The sequence below is a fragment of the Protopterus annectens genome, chromosome 5.part0 (assembly GCF_019279795.1).
Source record: "Protopterus annectens isolate FY-2018-M chromosome 5.part0, PAN1.0, whole genome shotgun sequence".
Classification (NCBI taxonomy): Eukaryota; Metazoa; Chordata; order Ceratodontiformes; family Protopteridae; genus Protopterus; species Protopterus annectens.
Window position 1 is genome coordinate 1454412008 of NC_056735.1, and position 25494 is coordinate 1454437501.

Here is a 25494-nt window from a genome sequence, read left to right on the forward strand (position 1 = left end):
CAATTACATGCCCTCCTTGATATTCATTCGTTTGACATTCTGTGCCTCTCAGAGACCTGGCTCAAACCAGAAACAAAAGACACTGAGATCACAACCCAAGGATATAGCATAATAAGACTTGACCGACCAAAATGTAAAGGTGGTGGAGTAGCAATTCTTTTTAAGAATCAGCTTAATATCTCTACTCTTCCAGCCTATCCTACCCCAGATGGCAAAGTAGAAGCCATCATAACAAAACTCCAAATAAACACCAAGAAATCCCTTTACATTATCTGCATCTACTTACCACCAGGAAACAATATACCCATACTAGAACCCTTTCTCAGCTGGGTATCTACTACTTACCCCCAAGAAACTATAATTCTAGGTGACATCAATGTTGACTGGAACACTATCAATGCAGATAATCCTTCCTCTCATATGAACCTATATGGTTTCACCCAGACTATTACTTCAACCACTAGAATCAACAAGCCTAACAATAAAGAGAGTATTTTAGACTGGATACTCATAAACAAAATCAAACACACCTACAAAGCAGGAACCTTGCCTGATGATATAAGTGATCATGCTTTAACCTTTATTACTAGAGAAAGAACTGATTTCCCAAACCCCCCTAACATTCAAAAAATACGCTCTACTAAAAATTTTAACATAGACCTATTTCAAAATGAACTCAGCAAATGCAACTGGAGCCCCCTGAAATCTCTTCCCTTGAAAATGCAGTATCATACTTTAATACCACTTTTTTATCCATTCTCAACAAACATGCTCCTGAACGCACCATCAGAATGAAACCCAATATTGCCCCATGGCTCTCTAAAGAAACTAAAAAGCTAATTCTCTCCAGAAATAAAGTCTGGGCGAAATGGAGAAACCATAGAAATTCCCTTGACCTTCTTCATTTCCGTCAACTTAGAAACTCGACTAAAAAAGCAATAATTACTGACAAAAAAACCTACTACTGCAAACTTCAACAAACTCATCATAACAATCCCAAACAGTTTTGGTCATCTATTAATAGACTCCTTTCCCCAGGAACATCCAAAACTCCCACCCCCTCTTAATGCTGACCCAGACACTCCCCACCTCACTGCAAATGCTTTCAACTCTTTTTTTACTGACACTATTCTATCACTAGCTAGACAACTTAGCACTAATAACTCCAGCCCACCTATAAACCAAAGACACCCTTCAAATAACTTTAAAATACATCCTATTCCTACATCTTTCATCTCTAGACTTATCCACACACTGAAGCCGTGTACCCCTTCTGCTGACAAGCTCCCTTCATTTTTTCTCCAAAAAGCTGCCAAAGAAATTGCATATCCAGTATCTATACTTATAAACAGGACAATCCAAGAGGGAACCATCCCAGACATCTGGAAAATATCCCATATTATCCCTTTACATAAAGGTGGAAACTCCATTGAGTGCTCAAACTATAGACCAATTGCCCTCCTTTCTCCCTTAGCAAAAATAATGGAAAAATGTATTCACCAACAACTTTTACAGCATCTCTCTCAAAACAACATAATAGCAAACTGTCAACACGGTTTCAGACCACATCACAGTACTACCACTGCTCTCCTATCATTTGTAGATACTATCAACAGGAACCGCAACGACAACCTTCTCTCTTCTGCTCTCTTCATCGGCCTCTCTAAAGCTTTCGATATGGTCAACCACTCCATTTTAATTAACACTCTTACATCCCTCTCCTTTGATAATCTTGCCATTAACTGGTTTACATCCTACCTTGGCAATAGACAGCAAGCAGTTCGTTGGGAAAACCAAATTTCCTCACTCACACCCATTTCCATCGGTGTACCTCAGGGCTCCATTCTAGGACCTCTTCTCTTCTCCCTGTTCATCAATGATCTTCACTTAGCAATTCCTCAATCTACCTGCATTCAATATGCAGATGACTCCACCCTTATCTGCTCTGCTTCATCTCCTAATGAACTTTCATCTATTACTCAAAATGTCTTCAACACTGTAGAAACTTGGTTTACCAGACGCAACCTCCTCCTCAATGCCGGAAAAACTAAACTTCTCCTTTTCTCTCCTAGCACTAGGTCCACCCCCTTGGACTTCACCATCTCCTCAAATAATGCCACTCTCATTGCTCCTGATCCAACAACAAAATTATTAGGAATAACAATTGATAACAACCTCTCCTTTGACCAGCAAATCAACAACACCATTAAAACAGTCAATAGAAAAATAGGAAGCCTATATAGAATTAAACCTTTCCTAACATCATCATCCAGAGCCAAGATTGCCCACTCTCATCTTTTGTCTACTCTTCTTTATGCCTCACCAATTTTACTAACCTTAAGAAAGCCAACCTTAACAAACTGGCTACTTGCTACAACAACATTGCCCGTTTGCCACTAGTAACCCTTTTAGAACTCATCACTGTATTAACCTGAAACTTCTAGGCTGGCTTGAACTACAAAACCTTCTGTTAATCCCACAACTCACTATTGCCCATAAAATCTTATACCAACCAAACAAAACCCCTATTCTTTCTAAACTTTTAATCCCTTATAACAACCTAAACTCCCTTCGCTCATCCAGTAAACTTATGGCTACTATAACAAAGACTTATAATTCTGCCGGTGACTCTCTCTTCAATAATACTGTAGGAAAGAACTGGAATCTGCTTCCTAGCGACATAACACTTACTGCATCTCTGCCTCTCTTTAAACACAAAATCAAAGATTACTTCCAAAGCCACTGGCTCTGTTCCTGTTCAAAACCTGACTAATCCTTTACCTCCTCTGCGCTTTCCTACTACTCTGCACTTTCCTACTACTTTACTTTCCCTCTCTCTTTACTGTATCTGCTTCAGTCTACCTCCTTTTAGAGTATCTTGTTTCTTCTTTCCTCTATGCTAATCTCTTACAACTTTCCCTTCTCTTTTCTTATACTGCTTCCCTTCCTCCTCTCCTATTTTAGTGCTTCTCTTTCTCCTTCTGTTACTAAGATTAGTTCTTTATAATATTATTAATCAATTTTGCTCTCTGTTTTGTGCCTTGTTCTTGATGTTATTTCAGCTACTTAATGTTATTTTTAGAAATGTGATCCTCTCTTTGTATATATCTGTTATTGGGTACTATATTTTTTATTTGTCTTTTCATCTATGATGATTTTGTCCATTTGCTTGTCTATTGTAACATTTTTTGTTCAAATTTATGTGGAGCTTTTCTCCCCGGGCCTCTACTGAAAATGGAAATGTATCCAGCTAGACTAGCCCGGTCAACAAATGTAAAATAAATAATAAATAAATAAGTTATAATGCCTTTATTTTTATGAAAATATCTATAAGGTTTTAGTATGGTATCATGCGAAGAAGGACAGAAGTAAAAATGTATCTATTTTGACTTCATCTGATATGAAAATCTAGTCACAGGATCAATACTAGAGGAAAAAAATAGAACTGATTTGCGTTACAGATGTGATTCTAAATAAAAATTAGAAGAATGGCCACATTTCTCTGTGTTTGTAGAGGTGCAATAAAAAGTTTCCTGACTCCTGAAAAAAGTGAAAAGGACTTTGTGCAGCTGGTGAACTTGTACTAAAGCAATTGCAATGTCATTACAATACAATTTAGGCAACCATTTGAAATGCCAAGATCCATTTCATTGAGTCCTAAAATATGGAGATATTATGCCCAAAAAACAGACTTGCAAGTCTGAGATGGACATTTCTTAGAATATTCCCTTTTCTCTGAGGTTTGGTAATCTTGGAGTTGGTATATATAAGTTTGGGGTATAGGGGGGCTTGCCCCCCTGCAAAACAAAAAATAAATAAATAAGAAAAGAAGGAGAAGAAGAGTCATGTTTGATATTTGCTCCTCTTCTGCATTTTAAGCCTTTTTTTTTTGAGTATCAGCACTTGACATTACAAGTGCCATTTCAATAAGCAACCCGAGGTTGGATCCCGACCCATCGGTTGAGAAAGGATGAAAGCAGACAACACAGATGCAGAGTTGTGGTGAGTATATAATTATAATGTTTTGAATCTTAGTACAGTTATGAAAGGCAACAAAAATGAACTGGAAAATAGAAGTTGGGGTAGCCAGCAAATGAAAGCACATAGAGTTCTTTTCAGATTCCTGCATGTCTAAAGTAAAATGAAAAAGTAAATGCAAAGCATCCTCAGATTTAGCTCCAATGGAATTTTTGTACAGCCACAAAATGAACAACATCAGAACTACTAGGTTCATGGATTAAATTTTGCTTGTGACATAAATAAATAAGACATGTTGGTGAGACAGATATGTGTTTCAGTGGATCCTCAAGCTGTAGAACAGGGTCCCCATCCATGTGAATCAGAGTCCAGCCCTAACCTTATTTAAGCATAACTGGCCAATGGATGGGAAATTGTAAATTCACCCTGGGTCTGGCCCCCATGCCTCTGATAGGCAGATGCAGAGAATAATGCCCAAACTAACATACCCCCCACATAACCTCTAGAAACTTCCTAACTAAAGTACCCCCCCCTAATAAACACCCATAAACCTAATAAATACAAGAGAGATAGAAAACTGATTCTTAAGCAGAAGGTTTACTAAATCATTAGCTAAGTAAATGAATTAGTTGAGAAAATTACTCCACGATTACAATTATTGTGCAGTCTTACAATAAAGCCTGACAGACAGGATTTTATGTGAAATAACATGATGAGTATGTGCAAAGGATGTTATCATTAGTAAACAATCTGCCATTTGAAAAATGCCTTAAATATTGGTCTAAAAGTGGAAGAGGCAAATACAAATGTACAATATTTCTAAGCTAGTCAGTTGTCATTTGCATTTCAAAGAGTAAAAGTATATATCTGAGTGGCAGTTAGTACTGAGGACTTTTAATGACCTACTTCCTGTGGCAGATGTACAAGGTTTGAAAATGCCCACCTCCATGTTTACTGAATGACCATAAACGAGTCAGTAAACCAGACAGTGCTTTGGGGCAACTGAAAATCTAGGGCTAGGCTCTTTAATTGTCTCCTGGACTGCATGCCTAGTTACCACCTATGAAGCTATGAACCTATAAATTCAAGAGTATGGATTGCAACAAAGCTAAAATCTATTACAAGTACCAATGGAGAAACAGATATCTGTATTCTTCAATGGAGGAGGGGGGTATTAAGCAGTAATGTTACTAACGGGGGTTGATTTAAAAGCTAAAGTTGACTCTGTATACTAGCATGTCACATTTCTTTAACACAGAGCCACAAATGGGTCATTCAATGTCCTGTGCCATTCCCTGATCTGGGGACCCTCAACTCTAAATTGAGGAACAAAAAAAATAAAAAAGGCCTGTTCCTCAATCTACCTGGCTCCACTCACCTTAGGAACAAGCCAGATCCATTTCTGTATCCCTCATCTCTAAGTTGGGGAGCAAAAGAAAATGTCATTCTACTTTTTAAATAGTAGCAAACTGTTTGCTACATTTTTAGCAAGTGGCTTGCTGCAACTTAAACTACACATACTTCAATACTGACAACTTGTTTGTTTGTGTCTTTCGGCTTTCCCCGGTTAGGGGTCGCCACAGCGGAACTCCGGTCCGCTAATGATTGGCAGTTGATTTTTACGTGCCAAGTTACCAGCCCTGATGCACAACCTTCAACGAAGGTACGCCCATTCACGCATGTCTCCACGCAGAAAATGCTCTAGCTGAGAATCGAACCGGACAGCGTCTTACTGTGAGGCGACAATGCTACCGCAGCACCACCACCGCGGGTCTCTTCAATACTGACAACAAAAAAGAGTATTGATATTCATTTCGGTACCATAAATGAATACTGGTAGTGCACTACCAATTGATTATCATATCCCAATCACTTCCTCTAACACCTTGCACCAGGGACAGCTGCCACCTCCCACTCTAGCTGTGCCTCTGCTTAACACAATTAGGCTTGTATAGTAATGTGATGAAAATGTACAACATATTTTGTTCAGGTTTTACTAAATCAAATACAGATTTATAAGCATACCTTCAATTACACCAGTTGGTTTAATGACAGTGACTGGCCCTTGGGGTCCAGGTTCACCTCTTTCTCCCTGAAAAAAAATACAAGGAAAAAAAATATATATATGTTTTAATTGACTGCATGGATCTACATGACACACATTCACAACATATTTTCAGGACAGTAAAAGTGGAGGGATGAGATATACATATGTATGTCTCAATAAGTTATCATTACTGTGGCAAGATCAGTGAATGTAAAAACTGAATTACATGTATAATCTTCTCACCCTCTTGGTTACTCAACATTTCCATGGAAACATTATTTCTCTTATTAGTTTCATGTCATCTGAGTACTAATTTACAAAATATTTATGATCCTTTTGCTGTTGTTTTTTGATTCATGGATGATTACTTAGACATAAATTTAATATCACAAGCATAAAAATGGTAATGTCATTTTCAGCATATAAAGAACTGAATGCAGCTGATAATAAAAATAGTTGCATAAATGAAGCACCTGCAAAGAATTTTCTGAACAAATATGTCTTGAAGTGTTCCCTTTAACTCACAGGACAGTCAATAAATAAACATGGTTACTTCCATTTTCCTGTATTTTTTTCATGGAAACAGACACACCAATGAGCCTCACACCTAAAAAAATAATAAATCATCAGCCCAGAAGGACATACATGATTCCTTGTGAGCCACAAGTAGATTGCTGACCTAATTGGGCAATGCATGAAATGTAAAAATTGTCATTTATTCACACCATTACATATGTGTGTGTGTGTGTGTGTGTGTGTGTGTGTGTGTGTGTGTGTGTGTGTGTGTGTGTGTGTGTATACATACATGTGTGAGAGCGAATTCACTTCAGAATGTCGAATTTCCAAAACTTCAAATTTCATATGGTTTACACCATATGATCGACGTTTTGAAATCTCAAAACTCTGAAACGAATCCAAAAAAAAATACAAATCCAAGTTTCTCAGCATTTTTCCAGGGGTCAAGCCCCCCCCCGTAACCCCCACACCCCCGCTACTTAAATATACCAACTCTGAGATCGTACTACAGAGAAGAAAAGGGGAATCTCCCACTCCATGCTGTATGCAGATCTCCATTCAGAATTTCGAGATTTCAAAACTTTGATCATATGGTCTCGACCATATGAAATTCAAAGTTTTGGATATTCGACATTCTGAAAGGAACCCGTGAGAGCACATGTGTGACTGGAGAGTAGCCATATGTAAACATGGAGCCTTTTGCTCCAAGAATTTTAAACTGAGTCAGATGAGTGCAAAGAATTGTCCAGAGAAAATAATGCAGTAAGAGATAAATGTGTCAAGAATATTTATCCAAGAAAAGGAAATGCCTACTTTGACTATAAGTAGTGAACAGTAAATATGAAGGTAACCGATGCTTTTGCGGTGTAAACAGAGAAACACAGCAGCCACATGGTTTAGCATTGGACAATAGGGACTTTGTGAGGTGCTCCTGTTCAAAAATAGTACAAGACAACAATATTACTAAAAACCACCAAAATAAACCAAAATAGAACTAATCAAAAACAACTGACCATGGACAAAGCAGCAGATTTATTAACACACTTAGCACTTCGGCTTGAAAACAGCCTGCCAAGAGTAACCAACACATACACAAGTGGAACCACTTGGAAATTAAGAAACAAATGTCTGGTAAACCTGCAGGGTGTGGTAAGATTTCTATTTATTTTTTGATTTTTGTTCTTATGTGAATTTCAAGTCTGCAAGTGACAGTTTTAAGACATAATATGGACTGTAAACTGTAGAGTAAACAAACATACAGATACAGTACAGCAAACTGATATTTTCGTATATCCATATCTAATACAACAATTAATCATTGCAAGTATTCAACAGTTCAACAAAAATTTCAACAGTGTCTATATGTTATTCAGACTGATTTTCCTAATTTTACTGAGGCTCATTTAAATAGGTTCATAGGTTCATAGGAGATTACTAGGCTAATGGCCCAAGTACCTTTATAAGCCTAGTCATGTTATACCCATGTTCCCTAATTGACCTTGGTTAGATGGTCATTATTCTCAGAGTGAGTCTATGATCAGCACCGACTGCCCCTGTCCATGAGGGACATAGGTACCATCCCCAGGGTGAATTTGCAGTCTCTCATCTAATTGTCTAGGTTGCACTTGAATAGGATCATTAAGGAGCTCTGCTTCATGTGAACTGTGAGTTTATTCCCAATGAGCAGCAATCTCTGGGAGATATATCTGTCTCTCCAGCATGTTCTGTTAATGTCACAAGCTAGGTTGAGATCCCTGGAATGAGTGACTCTTGTCCCATTTGATTTCCGGATGTGCAGCATTTCCATTATGGCAGGGTCAAAGACTGCTCTGTAGGCCAGACACAAATTGCCTCTCAGCAGCCTGTATGATACTAAGTACAGTGACAGGGTTTTCAGTCTTTCCATGTAGGTCATGTTTTGTAGGCCCTGAATTTTCTTGTTAAGAAACCTCTGTGATCTGTTGTTTTGGAGATACTATGTATTGGACTAGTGTCTGGTATGGTTTTGGGTACAGCTGGTGAGGATAGCGGGTTAAGTTTGCACCAAATCAGTCAACTAGCAGGTTGGTAATTTCCTCAGATTCAGTATGAGAGGTACCATCCATTATAAGTTTGGCACAGCTGGGTATTCTGTTTCAGATTTTGTATGTAGCTAAAGAATCCCTAATGATTATCCTTAGCTAGGGATGCTAATTTAGCTTTATAACTAGCTTTAGAGGACTTTACAAGATATCTGATTTACTTGTTCAAGCTGTGGAGGGTATTCTTCTTTTGCTAAGTAAGTTCTTTCTTGTTCTTAGACATCAGTTTCTTCCTTTTGTTATATAACCTGTTTATACTTGAGGTCCACCAGAGTGGCCTGTTTTTTGGAAGGACCTGGTTTTGATCTGGTTAGGTACAGTCAAGTCCATACAGTTGTTTAGGAGGTCTGCATAAGAGTCATTGCTTGCTGTGTTAGCAGGGGTTTTGAAACTTTTTATACCACCTAGTAGACTGTAGTTTGCTTTGGAGAAATCCTTCAGTTTTTGTGCTCCTGTGGGGGTGTCACGTCTGAAAGTTACTTTGAATGAGACAGATTTATGGCCTGACCTTACCACAGAGGGAAACACACATGGGGTAGTGCAGTGAACCCTCATGTTGGTGAGTACTAATTCTAGGACATTTGAGCCCCTTGTGGGGGTACAGACTAGCTGTTCCAGTGCATTTGTATTGACATATTGTGGTATCATCTTGAGTGAAGGTAGAATGCTGCTTAGGGCTAGGGACATACCTGCCTGGGACACAGAATCTGAGAGTTTAGTCATGTCTCTCTTCATATAGTCCAGAGAAGTACATCTCAAGTCATTTACCCCAACATGTACTATGACAGAGTCATAAAAGTAATTGTTGTTGAGTTTTCCAAAGTTCCTTGACTCTGTCAAAATATTTCTAAGTTTTGCAAAGATTTCCTGTGCTGTTGTTCTCTTATGTTGTACATTTTCTTTCTGCGTTTTGTTCAACATTTTGCAGGGTTAGTGAACTTATTTCTAATAATTCCTGATGGTGCAGGAATACTAACTTTTGTTGTAAAGCATTTGTTACTGGACCTGAGCTCAAAACAAGTTAGTTTTACATTAAGAGGGTTCTTTCGCACTCTGGTGGGAGCAGAGCTGTATTCAAGTTGGAAACTGCTGTTGGAAAATTTATTGTGATTTAATCTGATTGGCCTGAGGGAATTAACTGTTTAAAAGTCTTTCATCCTGCTAGTATAAAAGAATTACATTTTTATAAGATTGTGTTCATTTATTCAGAGCTTCCCTGTGCCTGGCTTAGACACCTGTGACTACAAGACTTGGACGCCTGTGACTGCAAGACTTGAACTGCTTCTAAAACCATCTGGACCTACAAAGCTGATAAAAGCATTTTTTTGCACTTGATCTAACTGTCTCAGTACTATTTAACACTTCTGCGCTGCATTTATTAATTTTGTTGAAGTTATCACTGTTTTTCAGCCTGCACTCGTTAAAGAAACACCATTTGTTACTCTATTGCTGTTAGGTTGTTTTAACAGTATTCTAATACTTCCTAGCCTTATCTGGTACTGTAAAAGTTGTTTTAAATTTGCCAAAGTTCTGAGTCTGCCAAGATATTTCTAAGTTTTTCAAAGTTTTTCTTTGTTGTTCTCTTACGTTGTGCACATTTTTCTGTATTTTGTTGAACATTTCTCAGGGTTAGTAAACTTATTTCCAAGGAATCCTGATACTTTAGGAATTCTGACTCTTGTAAAGCATTTGTTGCTGCAGTTGAGTTCAAAACCAGTTCATTTTAGTAGTTTCCTACTACAAGTACATCAATAAGCACATTTATAAACAAGCATGATCCTGAATACCTGTGTAAATCTATTATGATTGAACAATCAAAGGGAAAGCAAAAGGTACACTGTAGCCTAATGCGATAATACTAATCAAGTATGTTCAATGCTCATGCTTAACACTCGCTAAATGTAACTCCATGTTTACTGTGTTTATCATTTGCCTGATGGCGTGGGTCGCAGCTGAAATGGCCCACTCATCAGTACCAGTTCACTTACCTAATTAACAAATTTAATACATAAAAAATATCCATCCTAATGTAAGATCCCAGCAAAACAGGAAAACTGAACAAGTGCAAGATTTGCAAGCTGGCTTAAGCCTTAACCTGTACATATGTTAGTCTCTTTCAGTAATAGATACGTGTCCTGACTTTTTACAAAGTCCATGTTAATAATAATTTAAAACATATACATGTTGCTCAGGCTGCTGCAGAGAGTGTGACCTACTGCCAGCTGTGATACTGAGAAAAGATAAGTGTTTATTTTCATTTTTTGACTGTATTTTGATTTAATCTCTCTGTAATCTGTACAACTGTACTTATTCTTCTTCTTGTTTATCCCCACCTACTCCCTGTTCTTGTTTTGGTGTTAGTGTTGGTGGCACCCCTCCTATAAGTCTGTATTTGAACACTCCTCCTGAGTCCATCTCATTTGCTCACTTAACCGAATACAGTGAAATCATATTCTGAGTCTAGTGTTCACTCTACATAATACAGAGAGAAGAATTGAGAAGGCCAACCCACTTAGGTTCTTCCTTCCTCTCTCCTTGCACTTTACTAACAAAAAAAAAAAAAAATTAATGTGCTTTTACTGTATTTGTGTTTCCTCCTTCTTTATTTTGCTTTTGCCTCTTCTTAAAAGTACTCAATTTTATTTATTCTGCTGCACTTATTGCTGCTTGGTAGTAGCCTGATTAAATTGTAACTGTTATTCTAAGTCTTTTGGTTTAAGCACTTGGGCTTCATACCAGTTGTTTTACATTAAGAAGGTTTGTGGTCTGCACTGTTGTGGCAGGACAGGTAGCTTACATCCTTCTAAGCTGGGAATTGCTGATTGAAAGCTCAGTGTCTGCTATTCTAAAAGTGTATTAGTTCTGGTTTAAGCACTTGGGCTTCAGCCCAGTTATTCTACATTAAGAAGGTTTGTGGTCTGCACTCTTGTGGGAGGAGAGGCTGGATTCTGCCCTTCTGAGCTGGGAATTTCTGGTAACAGGCTTATTGTGCCTGCTTATTCGAATTGTTTCTTTCTGAAATTGGTGCAGCTTGTTGCTGTAGCATAGGACCAGATTCAGGCCTGCTGAATCTAGCTTTGTTTGTATAACTTGAGCACTGATCCAGGCCATCTTTTTTGGAGAAGGTTCCCCTGCACCCTAGCAGCGGGAGTGTGCAGTTAAAACTTGTCTGATTGAAGACTGCTAGAACAGGGCTCAGTTTTTAATTTTTTTCTGGTTAATTGGGTAACTTGTTTAAATCAGATTGTTCATTTTCTATTGTTTTATATATATATATATATATATATATATATATATATATATATATATAAACTTGCACTTTATTCATCTGCTTTTACTGTATTTGTGTTTCTTCCTACTTTATTACTAGGGGCATTGACTACAACTCTGAACTGAGATATATAACAATAAACATCTTTTTATGCGCATTTAAAGTGTTTTTTTGATTGTATCTGCTTATTTTTCCTGAAAAAAAAAATATATATACTTGTTTCCTGCATTTCTAGGCTAATATAGTCCAGTTTTCAGGTTAGTGCTGAATTCAGGGCTGTATTACAGATCTCTGTGTTTGCTTATACCTTACTTGGATAGAAGGAAGTTTCTCTGTTCACCTGTCAGAGAAGGGAGCTTTGAGCAGCCTATCTGTCCCTGGAGGAGTGGTTTCAGGTCAGAAAGTAGTAGTTTATTGGCCATTTTGGGCTAATTTCTATCGCTTTCATTTCCCTGCTACAAAAAACGCATTTGCCTGGTTTTGCACGCCGGGCAGTGCCAGTTAGCTAGGGTATTCCCGGCTCCACAAAGTCTCTTCTTCAATTTTTCCCTTGGAACTAGACAAACTTTCAACTTAAGCACTCAAACCATTCATTTCTCAGCCCGGCACTTGCTCAAAACTCATAGCAAGCACTTATAAACCCTAGCACTACAGAAGGACAAGGCTCTCTATTCGACCTTACCAGCCACTCAGTAAAACAGTTTACTGTACCTATCCAGGCATGTCCAAAGGGCAGTTTCAGGTGTACTCGCCAGTCCAACTGGTGAATCTGGGCATTTTGAGGCAATGTAACAACTGCCTTATGTACATAGACAACCCTCTCCTCCTACCACCAAACACTAATACACGCGAGAGATACAATTATACAACCAAACTGGAAGCTAAGCTATCTCAACCCAAGACTGGATCAAACAGTCAAGAGGAGAAGAGAAATACTGGCATCACACCACCTGTCTCACATAGACCCATTAAACTAGCACCAGTAAATAACACATATAAATACACGAAAACATACTCAGAGGCTCTAAATAAAAATCTGCAAAAGCAACAGAGCCATCCAAAGCAGATATCCATGCAACCTCCACCCCACAACACAAATCATGAAACACATACTTCACAAAACCAGTGTGCCACGCAATCACAGCCCTCAACGCAAAATAACATACCCAACATACTAGTAATAGGTGACTCTATAGCCAGGCATACTGACGTCCCACTCACTAGGCTGAATAAGGAGAAGGTTACTGTTAGCTGCTTGTCGGGTGCCAGGATACGCTACATAGCACAAGCACTCAGGTCACTCCAGAACAAGTACATATACGACTCTGTCATTGTCCATGTTGGTGTGAATGACCTGAGCCATACCTCCCTGGACTACGTGAAAAAAGACATAGAAGAGCTCTCTGATCACGTAGCCCAGGCCGGTATGACCCTGACCCTGAGTAGCATCCTGCCCTCACCAAGAATAATACCATGGTATAATGAAAAAATTATCAATTTCAACAAATGGCTAAGTTTCTGGTGTCATTCAAAGGGGATCCAGTGTCTGTCTGCCTGGGACGGCTTGCACCTGTCACCCTTAGGCTTTTGAATACTGGCCAAGGCTCTTGCCACCCCCATATTGCCTTTTTTAGGCAAGGCTCAAAAGACAAACCCACCGCCGTAAATAGCACAAGTAACAAAAATCTGAAGGTAATACTACTCAGTGCCAGAAATCTAAACTAAACCTAAAAATGCAAGCACTCGAGGCACTCCTCAGTATGGAGAAAATCGATATATGTGCAGTAACAGAAACCTGGTTTAAGGCTCCAGAGAGCACCCCAGCACTACCAGGCTACAACTCATACCATACATTTCGGCCACAGAACTTTGATCGAAATACAAAAGGTGGGGGAGTATCCATATTCATCAAGGCTGCCCACACCTCCAGGTTAATGGCACAGTACGATGCTTCAGAGATTATCCACGTGCATCTAACAATGGGCAAAACTGCAATTCAAATTGTAGCTTGCTACAGATCACCCACCATGTCCCAGGACCTCCATTCCACATTTCTGGAAACACTTGGTAACATAAAGGTCCTACCAAACACCCTAATATTGGGTGATTTCAACTACCCAAACATTAACTGGGAGAACTACTCAAGTACTAACTCCCTTGCCCAACATTTCCTAGAATTTATAAACTCAAATGCCCTGGAACAACTGGTCAACACTCCCACCAGAGGTGACAACATATTGGACCTGGTCATCACCAACATGGGCGACCAGTGTTCCACACCGGAGGTCAACCCCTCGGTGGTTAGATCTGACCATAAACAAATCACTTTGGATATCCACATTCCGCCCCCACCCCTGGACAAGGAAACCACCATGAAAAGCTTTTCAAAAGCAAACTTCACGTTACTTAAGATGGAGGTGGAAAGTTTCAAAGCCCCCATGCTAAAGGATAACGCTGTCCAACCTGCAAAAATCCTTTACTAATGCATTCTACGGGCACCTACAAGAATGCATGGATCATGCTATCCCAAGCAAAACCAAGACTCACTCCTCCAAGAAAAGGAAACTGGTCTGGTGGACCCCTGCCATAAACAAGCTATACAATAGAAGGAGGAAACTAGTTCAGAAAAAAGTAAAATCCCAAGAAGGGAAGACATCCCTATTCATAATCAGCAAGAAACTATGATCCCTCATAAAATCGCCCAAGGCGAGTTTTGAAAGAAAACTTGCCAAGAACTCCAAAGATAACCACAAGACATTCTTTAGCTATGTCAAGAATCTAAGCAGCAATGCTCAGATCTGCTCGGAGTTCGTGCAGAATGGCAAAAAATACACTGACCCAACTGATATTGTCAACATCCTGGCAGACAGGTTCACACTGAACCAACTGATATTGCCAACATCCTGGCAGACAGGTTCAGTGCAAACTTCACCCCCCTCTCACCCCCAAAAGGGCCCATAACCATACCAGAAGAATGTAGAGCCCCTGAAATCACAGACATTCAGGTTAAAATAGCCCTCTCTAAAGCCAAAAACACAGCATCAATGGGACCGAATGGTGTCCCAGGCTGCTTCCTACATGAGCTCAAAGACAAATTAACCCCTCACTTAAACACATTGTTCAGACTCAGCCTCTCCACAGACTACGTATGCATAGAGTGATGCACAGCAACAGGTATTCTGGTCCACAAAGCTGGAGCCACAACAGACCCCAGGAACTATCGCCCTATAAGTCTGACTAGCTTGGTCTGCAAGACTATGGAGCGCATTATCATGGAACTCATTAACAGAGACATTGGGAACCTCCAAACACTGGACCCTACCCAGTTCAGCTTTGTTAAGGGCAGATCATGCCTCCTAAACCTGGTGGACTTCTTTGAGACAGTTACCAAGGCTATAGACAAGGGAAAGGTGGTACACACAGTCTACCTAGACCTTGCAAAGGCCTTCAACACCATTCCCCATTCTGGTATTATAGACAAGCTCACCAGCCTGAACATAAACCCCTATGTCACAAGATGGGTTGCCAATTGGCTCATGGACAGAAAATACCAACAACTCACTAATACTTGCACAAGTGGCTGGTGCACAGCTATACCATATCAACGAAACAATAAAAAAGAAGCCAACATGCCAATCCTCCAGTGTAGCCTTCTGGCAAATAAGTTTATTATTCCATGAAGACTAGATAAAAAAGTAACCCAATGGGGTCATACCGGTTTCGGCAAAAGCCTTCTTCAGTAACCACACCACAAAAAACAGTATGAAAAAATGTTAACACACATACATTTATACTCAATGTAGCATCGCCCTCTAGTGGTTAAAAAATATGTTACATAACTAAATAACAAAAATTAACGTATGACAAAATTACTAAATATCACAAAATATCTGTATGCACCAGAATAAAATCCACGGTGGTGCAGCGGTAGCATTGTTGCCTCACAGCAAGAGGTTCTCCCGTTCGATTGTCAGCTAGTGTGCGGGGAGTGCCTTCTGTGTGGAGTCTGCATGTCCTTCGAGTGGCATTTCGAAAGACATGTGTGAATGGGCGTGCCTTTGTTGAAGGTTGGGCGTCGAGCTGGCAACTTGGCACCATGAAAATCTATTGCCAATCATCCGCTGTGGCGACCCCTAACCGGGAAAAGCCAAAAGACACAACAACAACATCTGTATGTACAAGAATCCAATGGAAAATGTATAAATGATAATCCATTTCAAAATGATTCAAAATTGGTCATTCAACCAGGTGAAAATAGAGCTCCCATTTTAACAATCCACATTTTTTCTTTATTTGTTAGTAACTCATGTTATGCATAAACCTCATTACTCTTAAACCTAATACGGTCAATGACCATGAAGCTTTAGATCCCTGTGGAATGTTTGAGTGTATGTTTATATAAGGAACTCAAAACTTTTTTATTTCTGATATCACTTAAATGTTCAACGACCCTTAATTTAAAGGGTCGGGAAGTCTGTCCCACATAAAATGCCCAACAGCTGCATTGGGCTAAATAAATAACCCAACTGGTATGGCAGTTGGCAAAAAAAGAAACATTATAAACATGAAGTGAGTTGTGAGAAGTGAAACTGTCTGACGTGAGCACCCTTGAACAGTATAAGCAATGCCCACATGGATGACAACCCACGAAAAGTTGCCCAGTTACTGTTGTTTGAGCGGGGGGATTAGAAGGATAATTGAGCACCCTTTTGTAATGACTAAATAGTGATCCCAATGACTGCCCCTTTCAAAAAGAATAGGAACACTGATCCTTAATGTAGTTATAATGTATTTACAATCAGAATAGGAACAGAGAGAATTTTTGAGGGAATCAACCGAGTCCAAGGGGCAGGATCCCAAGGGAGAGGAAGACATTCTGGAACAAAAGGAACCAGAATCACTACTAGCAAATTTTCAAGATTCACAGTCTATTATTTCTAATTTTGATGGTAAATTGCTTAGTTACAATGGTTTTAACATCTTTAATTATACAGCGGAGACAACAGGGAAAGAGCATTTCAAGTTATTTGAAAGGGGATTTAAGCTTGTTTCGACTAACACCCCGGATATATCTAATGTGCTTATTGAACTCAAACTATACACTAGGAAGCTATATACACTAGGAAGCTAAATTTTCAATTATTTTTTCAAGGTGTCACTGCGGAAACAGGTTTTAACAACAAATTTAAGAAAAAGAGCACATTCAATCCCACACTTCACCCTATGTTGCAACATTTTGAACAAATTTGTTTGAAATACATTTTTCAAGAACATTCTAAACACAAAAATAGATTTTATAATATTTCCAAAGAAGAGGCGACACTACTAAAAAACTTGAGGACACCTGATACTATTCATTGTATGAAACCGGATAAAGGAGGTGGGGTGGTTTTGGTAGATCAGACTGATTATGTGAATGACCTTACACTTTGTTGCAGGACACCAATAAATATACCACTGTTTCATTAAATGAGATACATGTAGCACATAGGAAGTTACAGTTACTTTTAGAGGACAATTTATATCAAGGGGTGATTAATGAAGTATTGTACAACTTTTTGCAGAATGAATACCCCACTATTCTGACAGTGTTCGGAACCCCCAAAGTCCACAAAGACGTCCATCACCCACCATACAGATTAAGAGTAGCCGGGCGTAACAGCTCGACCTACGCTATGGGGGTATTTGTGGACCATTTGGTAAAGAAAATCCTTCCTTCTTTCAACCAGGTGATTGTAGATTCCTGGGATTTTTTGACTAGAATCAAGGAGGAACACTTTGAACTGACAAAAGGTTTTTCCACAATGGGTGTGGTGGACCTTTTTGGTTCAGTTCCTCACGACGTTGGCCTAGAATTGTTTAATTAATACAGCATTCTAATTTGAGTAACACTATGATCAATTTTGTGACAGAATTGATGGAACAAATATTGGTGAATAACTTTATATCTTTTGAGAATGAATATTACAAACAAGTGCAAGGAGTTGCTATGGGGGCTAGTTGTGCCCTCATTTATGCAAATTTAGTGATGGCAATGTGGGAACACAGATATGTTCTCACTTCTGAATTCTCTAAACAATGGGTTATTTATGTCCGATATTTGGAGGATATTTTTATTGCTTGGAAAAGAGATGGATAATATATGAATCAGTTTGTGGATTACATGAACAGTACATGTCCTTATTTTAAATTTACTCATGTTTTTGATAACATGGTTATTGATTATTTAGATGTAACCATTAATAGAGATCTCCAGCTCAACAGATTTACTTCCAAGGTATTCCGTAAACCTACTTACTCTAACTGTTTCCTGAGGTTCAACAGTCGACACCCTTACATATTAAAAGGAACCTTGTTAGAGGGCAGATGATAAGGGGAGCAAGAATGTGTTCCACTTTTAACTATTTCAAAGTGGAATTGGGAATTGGGAAACCTTGTTGAGATGTTTAAGGCATGGGGGTACTCAGAATCACTAACCCATGAATTGGGTTTGGACATACTTGAAGGATGGGGTATTAAGTTTATCCCCCTACTGGGTACTTCGGATATCCACTTCTTGACACATACTGGGAACAGACATGAGAATGTTCTTCAAGACAGTACAATTCTAATGAACTTCAGACACTCTATGGTGACACAATTTGGCCCATTTTGTTAAAAAGTTAGGAAGATTTTAGAGAAAAACTGGACAGTTCTGGGTATTTATTAATAATGAACTTTTGGAGAAGTTAGGGTCTCATCCAACATTTACCCATAAGATGGGTAACAACATCAAATACCTCTTGGAACACCCCTTAAAAAAGGTGTCGGAAAAAAGTACGAGACCATGTGGCATGTGTGCACAATTTGTCTACATACTGAGAGATCAAGTAGTAAAGATAGGTGAACCACTGAAAGAGATTAGATTAGCAGTGGGTAATTGTGGAAGCAAAGGGTTGGTGTGCATTGGCATATGTGAAGGATGTAATGGATTTTACATCGGGAAAACTGAGAGGGTTCTTAGAAGAAGGATATATGAACACCTGTATGCTATAAGAACTGCCAATGTTAATAACGCTTTGTATAAACACACATTAATTTGCCCCTCATTTACTGCATATAGATTTGCGATTTTAGAAATAGTGGAGAAAAATGCCAGAGGGGGTAATTGGCACAATAAAATAGGGGAATGTGAACTGCGATGGCAATTGCATTTAAATGCATGTGAATCACCTGGGATTAATGAATTAGCTTCCATAAAGCCCATTTTAGTTGCCAGAGCGGAGGTCTTATGAGACAATATCACATTCTTTAAATTTTGCAAGCATGTTATTTGAATTGTATATTAGTGTAATTTCACTTTAAAAATTAATTATTTGCCTAATTACAAAGGGCATATAAAGGTGCTTAATGAATTAGACTGTATTTGATAAAGTCTGCATGTCGGCAGTCGAAAGTGCTTATACTTGGAGTGTACTTTGGTAATAAAGACTTTTTTCGTTTTTATTAACTGGTTCTGAAATTCTTTCAGAGGGAATATAGCTCCATACAGTGGATTTTTGTTTTTTGGTTTAGTTATTCAATGTGTTACCTGACTGTAATAAATACCAATGTCTTTGAATGATATTCATGAAGCTCCTAGTGTTTCTGCCATATGATCTTACCAGGACTTACTGCTTTGCAATATTGACTTGATCCGGTGAATATGTACAAACCAGGATTTAACACTCTTCTGCTTTATATGGCTGAATTGGTACTTACCCATAATGTCTTTTATTTTAAAGACAAATGCTTCTGGCAGATCCAAGGCACTGCTTTTGCCCCTATATAGGCGGACCTGTTCATGGCTTACATGGAGGAACAATTGATTTATGATATTAATCATAATATCTTTATGAATGAATTGGACATTTGGAGGAGATATCTTGATGACTGTTGGTTGGTGTTGCAAATCAACAAGATAGGATACAGTTGCTTTCATATCACCCTAAGTCTACAGACCAATCTCAGGAGCTTAGATTGGTCACTACATATGGCAGAAACACTAGGAGCTTCATGAATATCATTCAAAGATATTGGTATATGTTACAGTCAGATACACTGAATAACAACATTAAGGATCAGTTCTTATTTTTTTCAAAAGGGGTGGTCATTGGGATTGCTATTTAGTCATTACAAAAGGGTGCTCGATTATCCTTCTAATCCCCCTGTTCAAACAACAGTAACTGGGGCAACGTTTGGTTGGTTGTCATCCATGTGGGCATTGCTTATACTGTCCGAGGATGCTCAAGTCAGACAGTTTCACTTCTCACAACACACCTTATGCTTATAATGTTTCTTTTTTTGCCAACTGCAGCACCAGTTAGGTTATTTATTTAGCCCAATGCAGCTGTTGGGCATTTTATGTGGGACAGACTTCCCTACCCTTTAAATTAAGGGTCGGTGAACATTTAAGTGACATCAGAAATAAAAAAGTTTTGATTTCCTTATATAAACATACACTCAAACATCCCACAGGGATCTTTAGCTTCATGGTCATTGACCGTATTAGGTTTAAGAGTAATGAGGTTTATGCATTACATGAGTTACTTACAAATAAAGAAAAAATGTGGATTGTTAAATTGGGAGCTCTATTTTTACCTGGGTTGATTGACCAATTTTGAATTATTTTGAAATGGATTATCATTTATGCATTTTCCATTGGATTCTTGTACATACAGATATTTTGTGATATTTAGTAATTTTGTCATACATTAATTTTTGTTATTTAGTTATGTAACATATTTTTATCCACTAGAGGGCAAAGCTACATTGAGTATAAATGTATGTGTTAACATTTTTTCATACTGTTTTTTGTGGTGTGGTTACTGAAGAAGGCTTTGCTGAAACCGGTATGACCCCATTGGGTTACTTTTTTATCTAGTCTTCATGGAATAATAAACTTTATTGCCAGAAGCCTACACTGGAGGATTGGAGTGCTGGCTTCTTTTTTGTTGTTTCATGGACAGAACCCACATGGTGAGAGTTGCGGGAGTTGGTCTGACTCTAAACCGCTTACAAGTGGCATTCCCCAGGGCTCAGTCCTAGGACCCCTCCTGTTCGGCATATACTTTTCAGAGGTACAGACAAGCACAGGAGGACCATGGCTGACCAAGTTCGCAGACGACTGCAAACTAGGGGCTATAATTGACTAACCAGCTGACAGAGACATCCTCCAAAAGGGTCTCACTCAGACGGATACCTGGTGTCAAAATCATGGCCTCAAGCTAAATGCCAAAAAGTGCATAGTTATTCCCTTTGGAAATAACAAAGTACCCACAAACTACCACATAGGTGGTACTCCCATAAATATGGAAAATGTAATAAGGGATCTGGTACCCAAGTAGATAGTAATCTCTCCTTTGATAATCACATTGCCAAAGTGGTAAGAAAATCCTTCTATGTGGCCCACCTAATCACAAAAGGGTTTGCATCCAGATCAAAAGAGGTCATTGTGCCCCTCTACTCATCACCCATCAGACCCATCATAGAGTACAATGCCCCTTACAAGACACCTGCAACAACTGGAAAGACCACAGAAGTACCTCACCAAGAAGATCACTGGCCTGAAACAGATGCCCTATGCAACTCGACTGAAGAAACTCTAGCTGCACTCGGTTGCATACCACCTGCTCAGAGGTGATCTCTGCCTGACATATAAGGCCATGTCCAACCCAGAATTGATGGACATGCTCCACCTAAAGGAAAACCTTATCCCCTCGAGCCACACGCTCTAGGGATCTAAACCTCACCACAACAATAAATAGGACATGCTGGAGGGATAGATCCCTGTCCCAGACACTTCCCATGCTTTGGAACAAGATTCCAATCTACATTAGGCAGAGCTCCTCACTAGCACTCTTCAAGAGAAACCTTGACGAGTGGATGGGAAACAGAAAGTTTACCCCGGGGATCACTTCAGTGGCTCTGCTGGACAGAGGCACAGCCAACACATTCTGGCTAGACTTATAAATGCCTTCTGGTAGATAGCCTAGTACCTACCTATGAACCTATACATGGACAACAGACCTCCTTATTTATCACTTTTTCAAGAAAAATTATGTTGTCTGTTGTAGCGTGTGCAAAAATGAGGGAGCAGTGTTCATACTGGGTTTGTAATACAACTACCTCTACATTGCCTAGTCTGTGGTCTGAGGAAATAAGACACATATTAAAAAATATTTATCACTTTTTATAAAAGCAATGACAATACAGAAGAGGAAATCATGCTGCAGTAATACCCCAAACAAGTAAAGTAAGCAATGTGTTTTGATGGCGTACCACGTTATAGTTCTAGAACAGAATGACCAATTCTGCAGTAGTTATTTCATTTTGGAGCTGCAACCAAACAACACTCATTTCACTGATGAAACTGATGTGTAGTTTCCAATTTTCAAACAAATCACAAGTGGATGTTAAGCTGTCCATCGATATGGATAACCCTCAAGTGAGGAAACCTTTTGGTTCATAACTAAATGGTCAACATGAATAACATTATTAAGTACTGGGCAGGTTATAAATAAAATGGAGGAATAGAAGGAGAACTAAACTTGTACCTGCAGGACTTCACTGCAGCTATATTTAGTCTGGAAAGTAGTTATTATGAACACCCTGTATAATTTGTTTTCCTGGTAATTCTAATATACTTAACCATATTAATAGAGACATAGGGAATGGATGACTGTCATATTGTTCTGGACCATCAATCTTCTTCTTCTTCTTCTTTCGGCTTTTTCCCGGTTAGGGGTCGCCACAGCGGATCACCTTGTCTGCACATTGAATGGCAGTGGAGTTTTACGGTGTCGAGTTGCCAGCCCGGCGCCCAACCTTCCACAGAAGGCACACTCACACGCACACCTAGGGCCAATTTAGAGTGTCCAATCCACCTGCAGCATGTCTTTGGGATGTGGGAGGAAACCGGAGCACCCGGAGGAAACCCACGCGACCACAGGGAGGACATGCAGACTCCGCACAGAAGGCACCCCAGCCGAGGATCGAACCGGAGAACCTCTTGCTGTGAGGCAGCAATGCGAACCACTGCACCACCGTGGCCGCCCCATTGTTCTGGACCATCAATGAAATAATTAAAAATAATCTGAAAGTTCTGAAGCCAGAGATGCTAAATTTAAAATACAATGCAATACTTTTAAGAATAAACACATTTTTGGGTATCTTCTTTACATCTAAACAGCCCATACATTTAAAATGAACCAGCCTGTAAGTCGCACTATCACTAAATTCGACTTTCTTTTTATCATGTCTCTTTGTCATTTGATTCAGAATGAGGATAATACAAACATGCACTCATTAGCAAAATCTTATTAATCTCTGTTAAACATCTTAATATCTAAATATCTCTTTTTAATATTTCACATTTTTATGCAACAACCTTTTAAATCTAAGCAAATGACTGTTATTATTATACTGCATGCCTTTCTTTATGATCAGTAATAGTCAGTTTAACTGTTTTATTCCTCTCTCAGAGCATGATGAAATAGGTCTCATATATTGAAAATTGGTATTGAGATTAATCTGTTGGCACTGTTTAAGAAATCCATTACTGTCACTGCTGTAAGTAGGTTGTTTTAAAATTCCTACCAAATGGGGAATACATCTGACTGAAAAATAACTGTGAAAGTTACTTCTACCAAAACAACTTGCATAATTTGATGAGATGCTTCTCCGTTTTCACAAACATACCCCTCATTTTAGGACTATCTGAAGCTTGCATTTTAACAGAAAAAAATGTTAATAGTAGGGAAAGTGTTTCAGGAAGCACACCATCAAATGATCTTAACGTTTCATATTCTGAATACAATGAGGAAATATCTACTAGTATGCAATAATTGTAATGAATTGTTAACATTAGAAACCAGATGACTAATTAAATTATTTGATTCTGTGGAGTTTAAATGTTATTAAAGCTACTCTTAGTTGACCGAGGGAATATGTAAATTAAAGCCATGTGATTTTGTGTTACTGCTTATGAAGTTATTTAAATAGGTGTGCTACCTCAATTTAAATATAGTTATTGTGCTTATGTGAAAAACATGCAAGACATCTGAAACTTTGTTTCACTTTAATATAATGCTGGATTTTTAACTGTATTTTGTTTTAATCATCATTGTTATTTTGGTTAATACTTTTGTTTAAAATAGTCCAGTTGACTTCCTGTAATTGACAAGAAATGTGTGACATCTATATGACTGGCATTAAACCCATGATGCATCTGGCAGAGAATTCCTTACAAAATTCTTCATTGTTTTCATAGGTGGAAAGAAGTAGGGTCATAAGGTGGTATGTGACAGCATTTTTCTGCCCCCACCCCCCCCACCCTTAGGGAACAAATTAATTATGCTTTGAAGGTTGGGAATGTCAGTGTAAAAAGGTGGAAGTTTATTACATGCACTAGTTTAGCAATACTTTGGTGGTAATGGGGGGGGGACGACTAACATCTTGACTAATTTTCTATTGTATTCATCATCCCTTACTCTCCTGATTAGTTAACCTCTACTGGAAATTTCCATCCATACTGAATTGTTTAGCTTTTATTTCACCCAAGTCTATTGATCAACATCAAAGATGAAACTATAATAATCTATATACATTTCTTCACAGGATGGTGGCAAAGTCATCAGAAATCAAATCAGTTTCCTGGTTCTCCTATGCAGCTGGACTTCAATCCTGAGGTGGCCTGACTACACGGATTGGTCTTGAAGCTCCAGCAATTAAGTCACATTGAGAAGGAGTGATGGAGATTGTGATTGCATCAACCATTCAGTGACAATAGCAGTAGGCTTATAAAATAAGTTTTGCGTACCAACAATGTCATAGAAATGCATCATGCTGTATAGGCTGGTAGTGCTATTACTTATGTAATTTACTCTGTTATTGCTTATGAACACTGGATTGCTCCATGTTGTTTCCTATACTGCTGCTGGGTTGCAATTTTAAAACTATCCTGTATGACAGTTGCCAGTTGCTGGCTCTTTCTGGCTTGAAGAAATCCATTGCTGTCTGCTGATCCTGCTGGACAGTATTAAAATTGTTCTTCTTTAATAATGGAGTATAGCATTCATGTTCAATGTAAATATTCTTCGATATTTGATCGGGCGGAACTGTGGAATAGCAGATAGTATTGTCACCTTACAGCAAGAGATTGCCTGGTTCGATTCTCATGTGGGGTGCCTTCTGTACAGATTCTGTATAGCCTCCCTGTATTTGCATGGGTTACCTCTAGGTGCTCCAGTTTCCTCCCACATTCTAAAGACATGCAATAGGTGGACTGGGCACTCTAAATTGGCCATAGGTATAAGCGTGCATGTGAGTGTGTGGTAAAGAATAAAGGCCAAAGCAGGACTAGCCAAGCAACAGTGTGATCCTTGTCTCTAGATGACTGTCACTGCTGATCTGACACCTCCACCCCGTGTGCAAAACTGGGAGAAAAGAGTTGTAAATGGATGGAAAGATTCTTCTGTGTTTGATAGCTGTCATTGAACCCTTGTTATTGTTGTTCTATACCACAGCATCTAACCTGTGTTTTTTTTTTCTTGTGGTCCCAAGAAAGTAATTTTAAGTACACC

The 25494-nt window shown here is 38.8% G+C and overlaps 1 protein-coding gene across 1 annotated transcript in view; it reads right to left on the reverse strand.

The window, feature by feature from the left end:
- Positions 1 to 25494, reverse strand: part of COL4A2 (collagen type IV alpha 2 chain) — a 1470466-nt gene that overhangs the window by 557902 nt on the left and 887070 nt on the right. The window contains exon 18 of the mRNA XM_044071270.1: positions 6004 to 6070. Within this exon, the coding sequence (XP_043927205.1) occupies positions 6004 to 6070 (67 nt within the window). The remainder of the gene's footprint in view (positions 1 to 6003; positions 6071 to 25494) is intronic.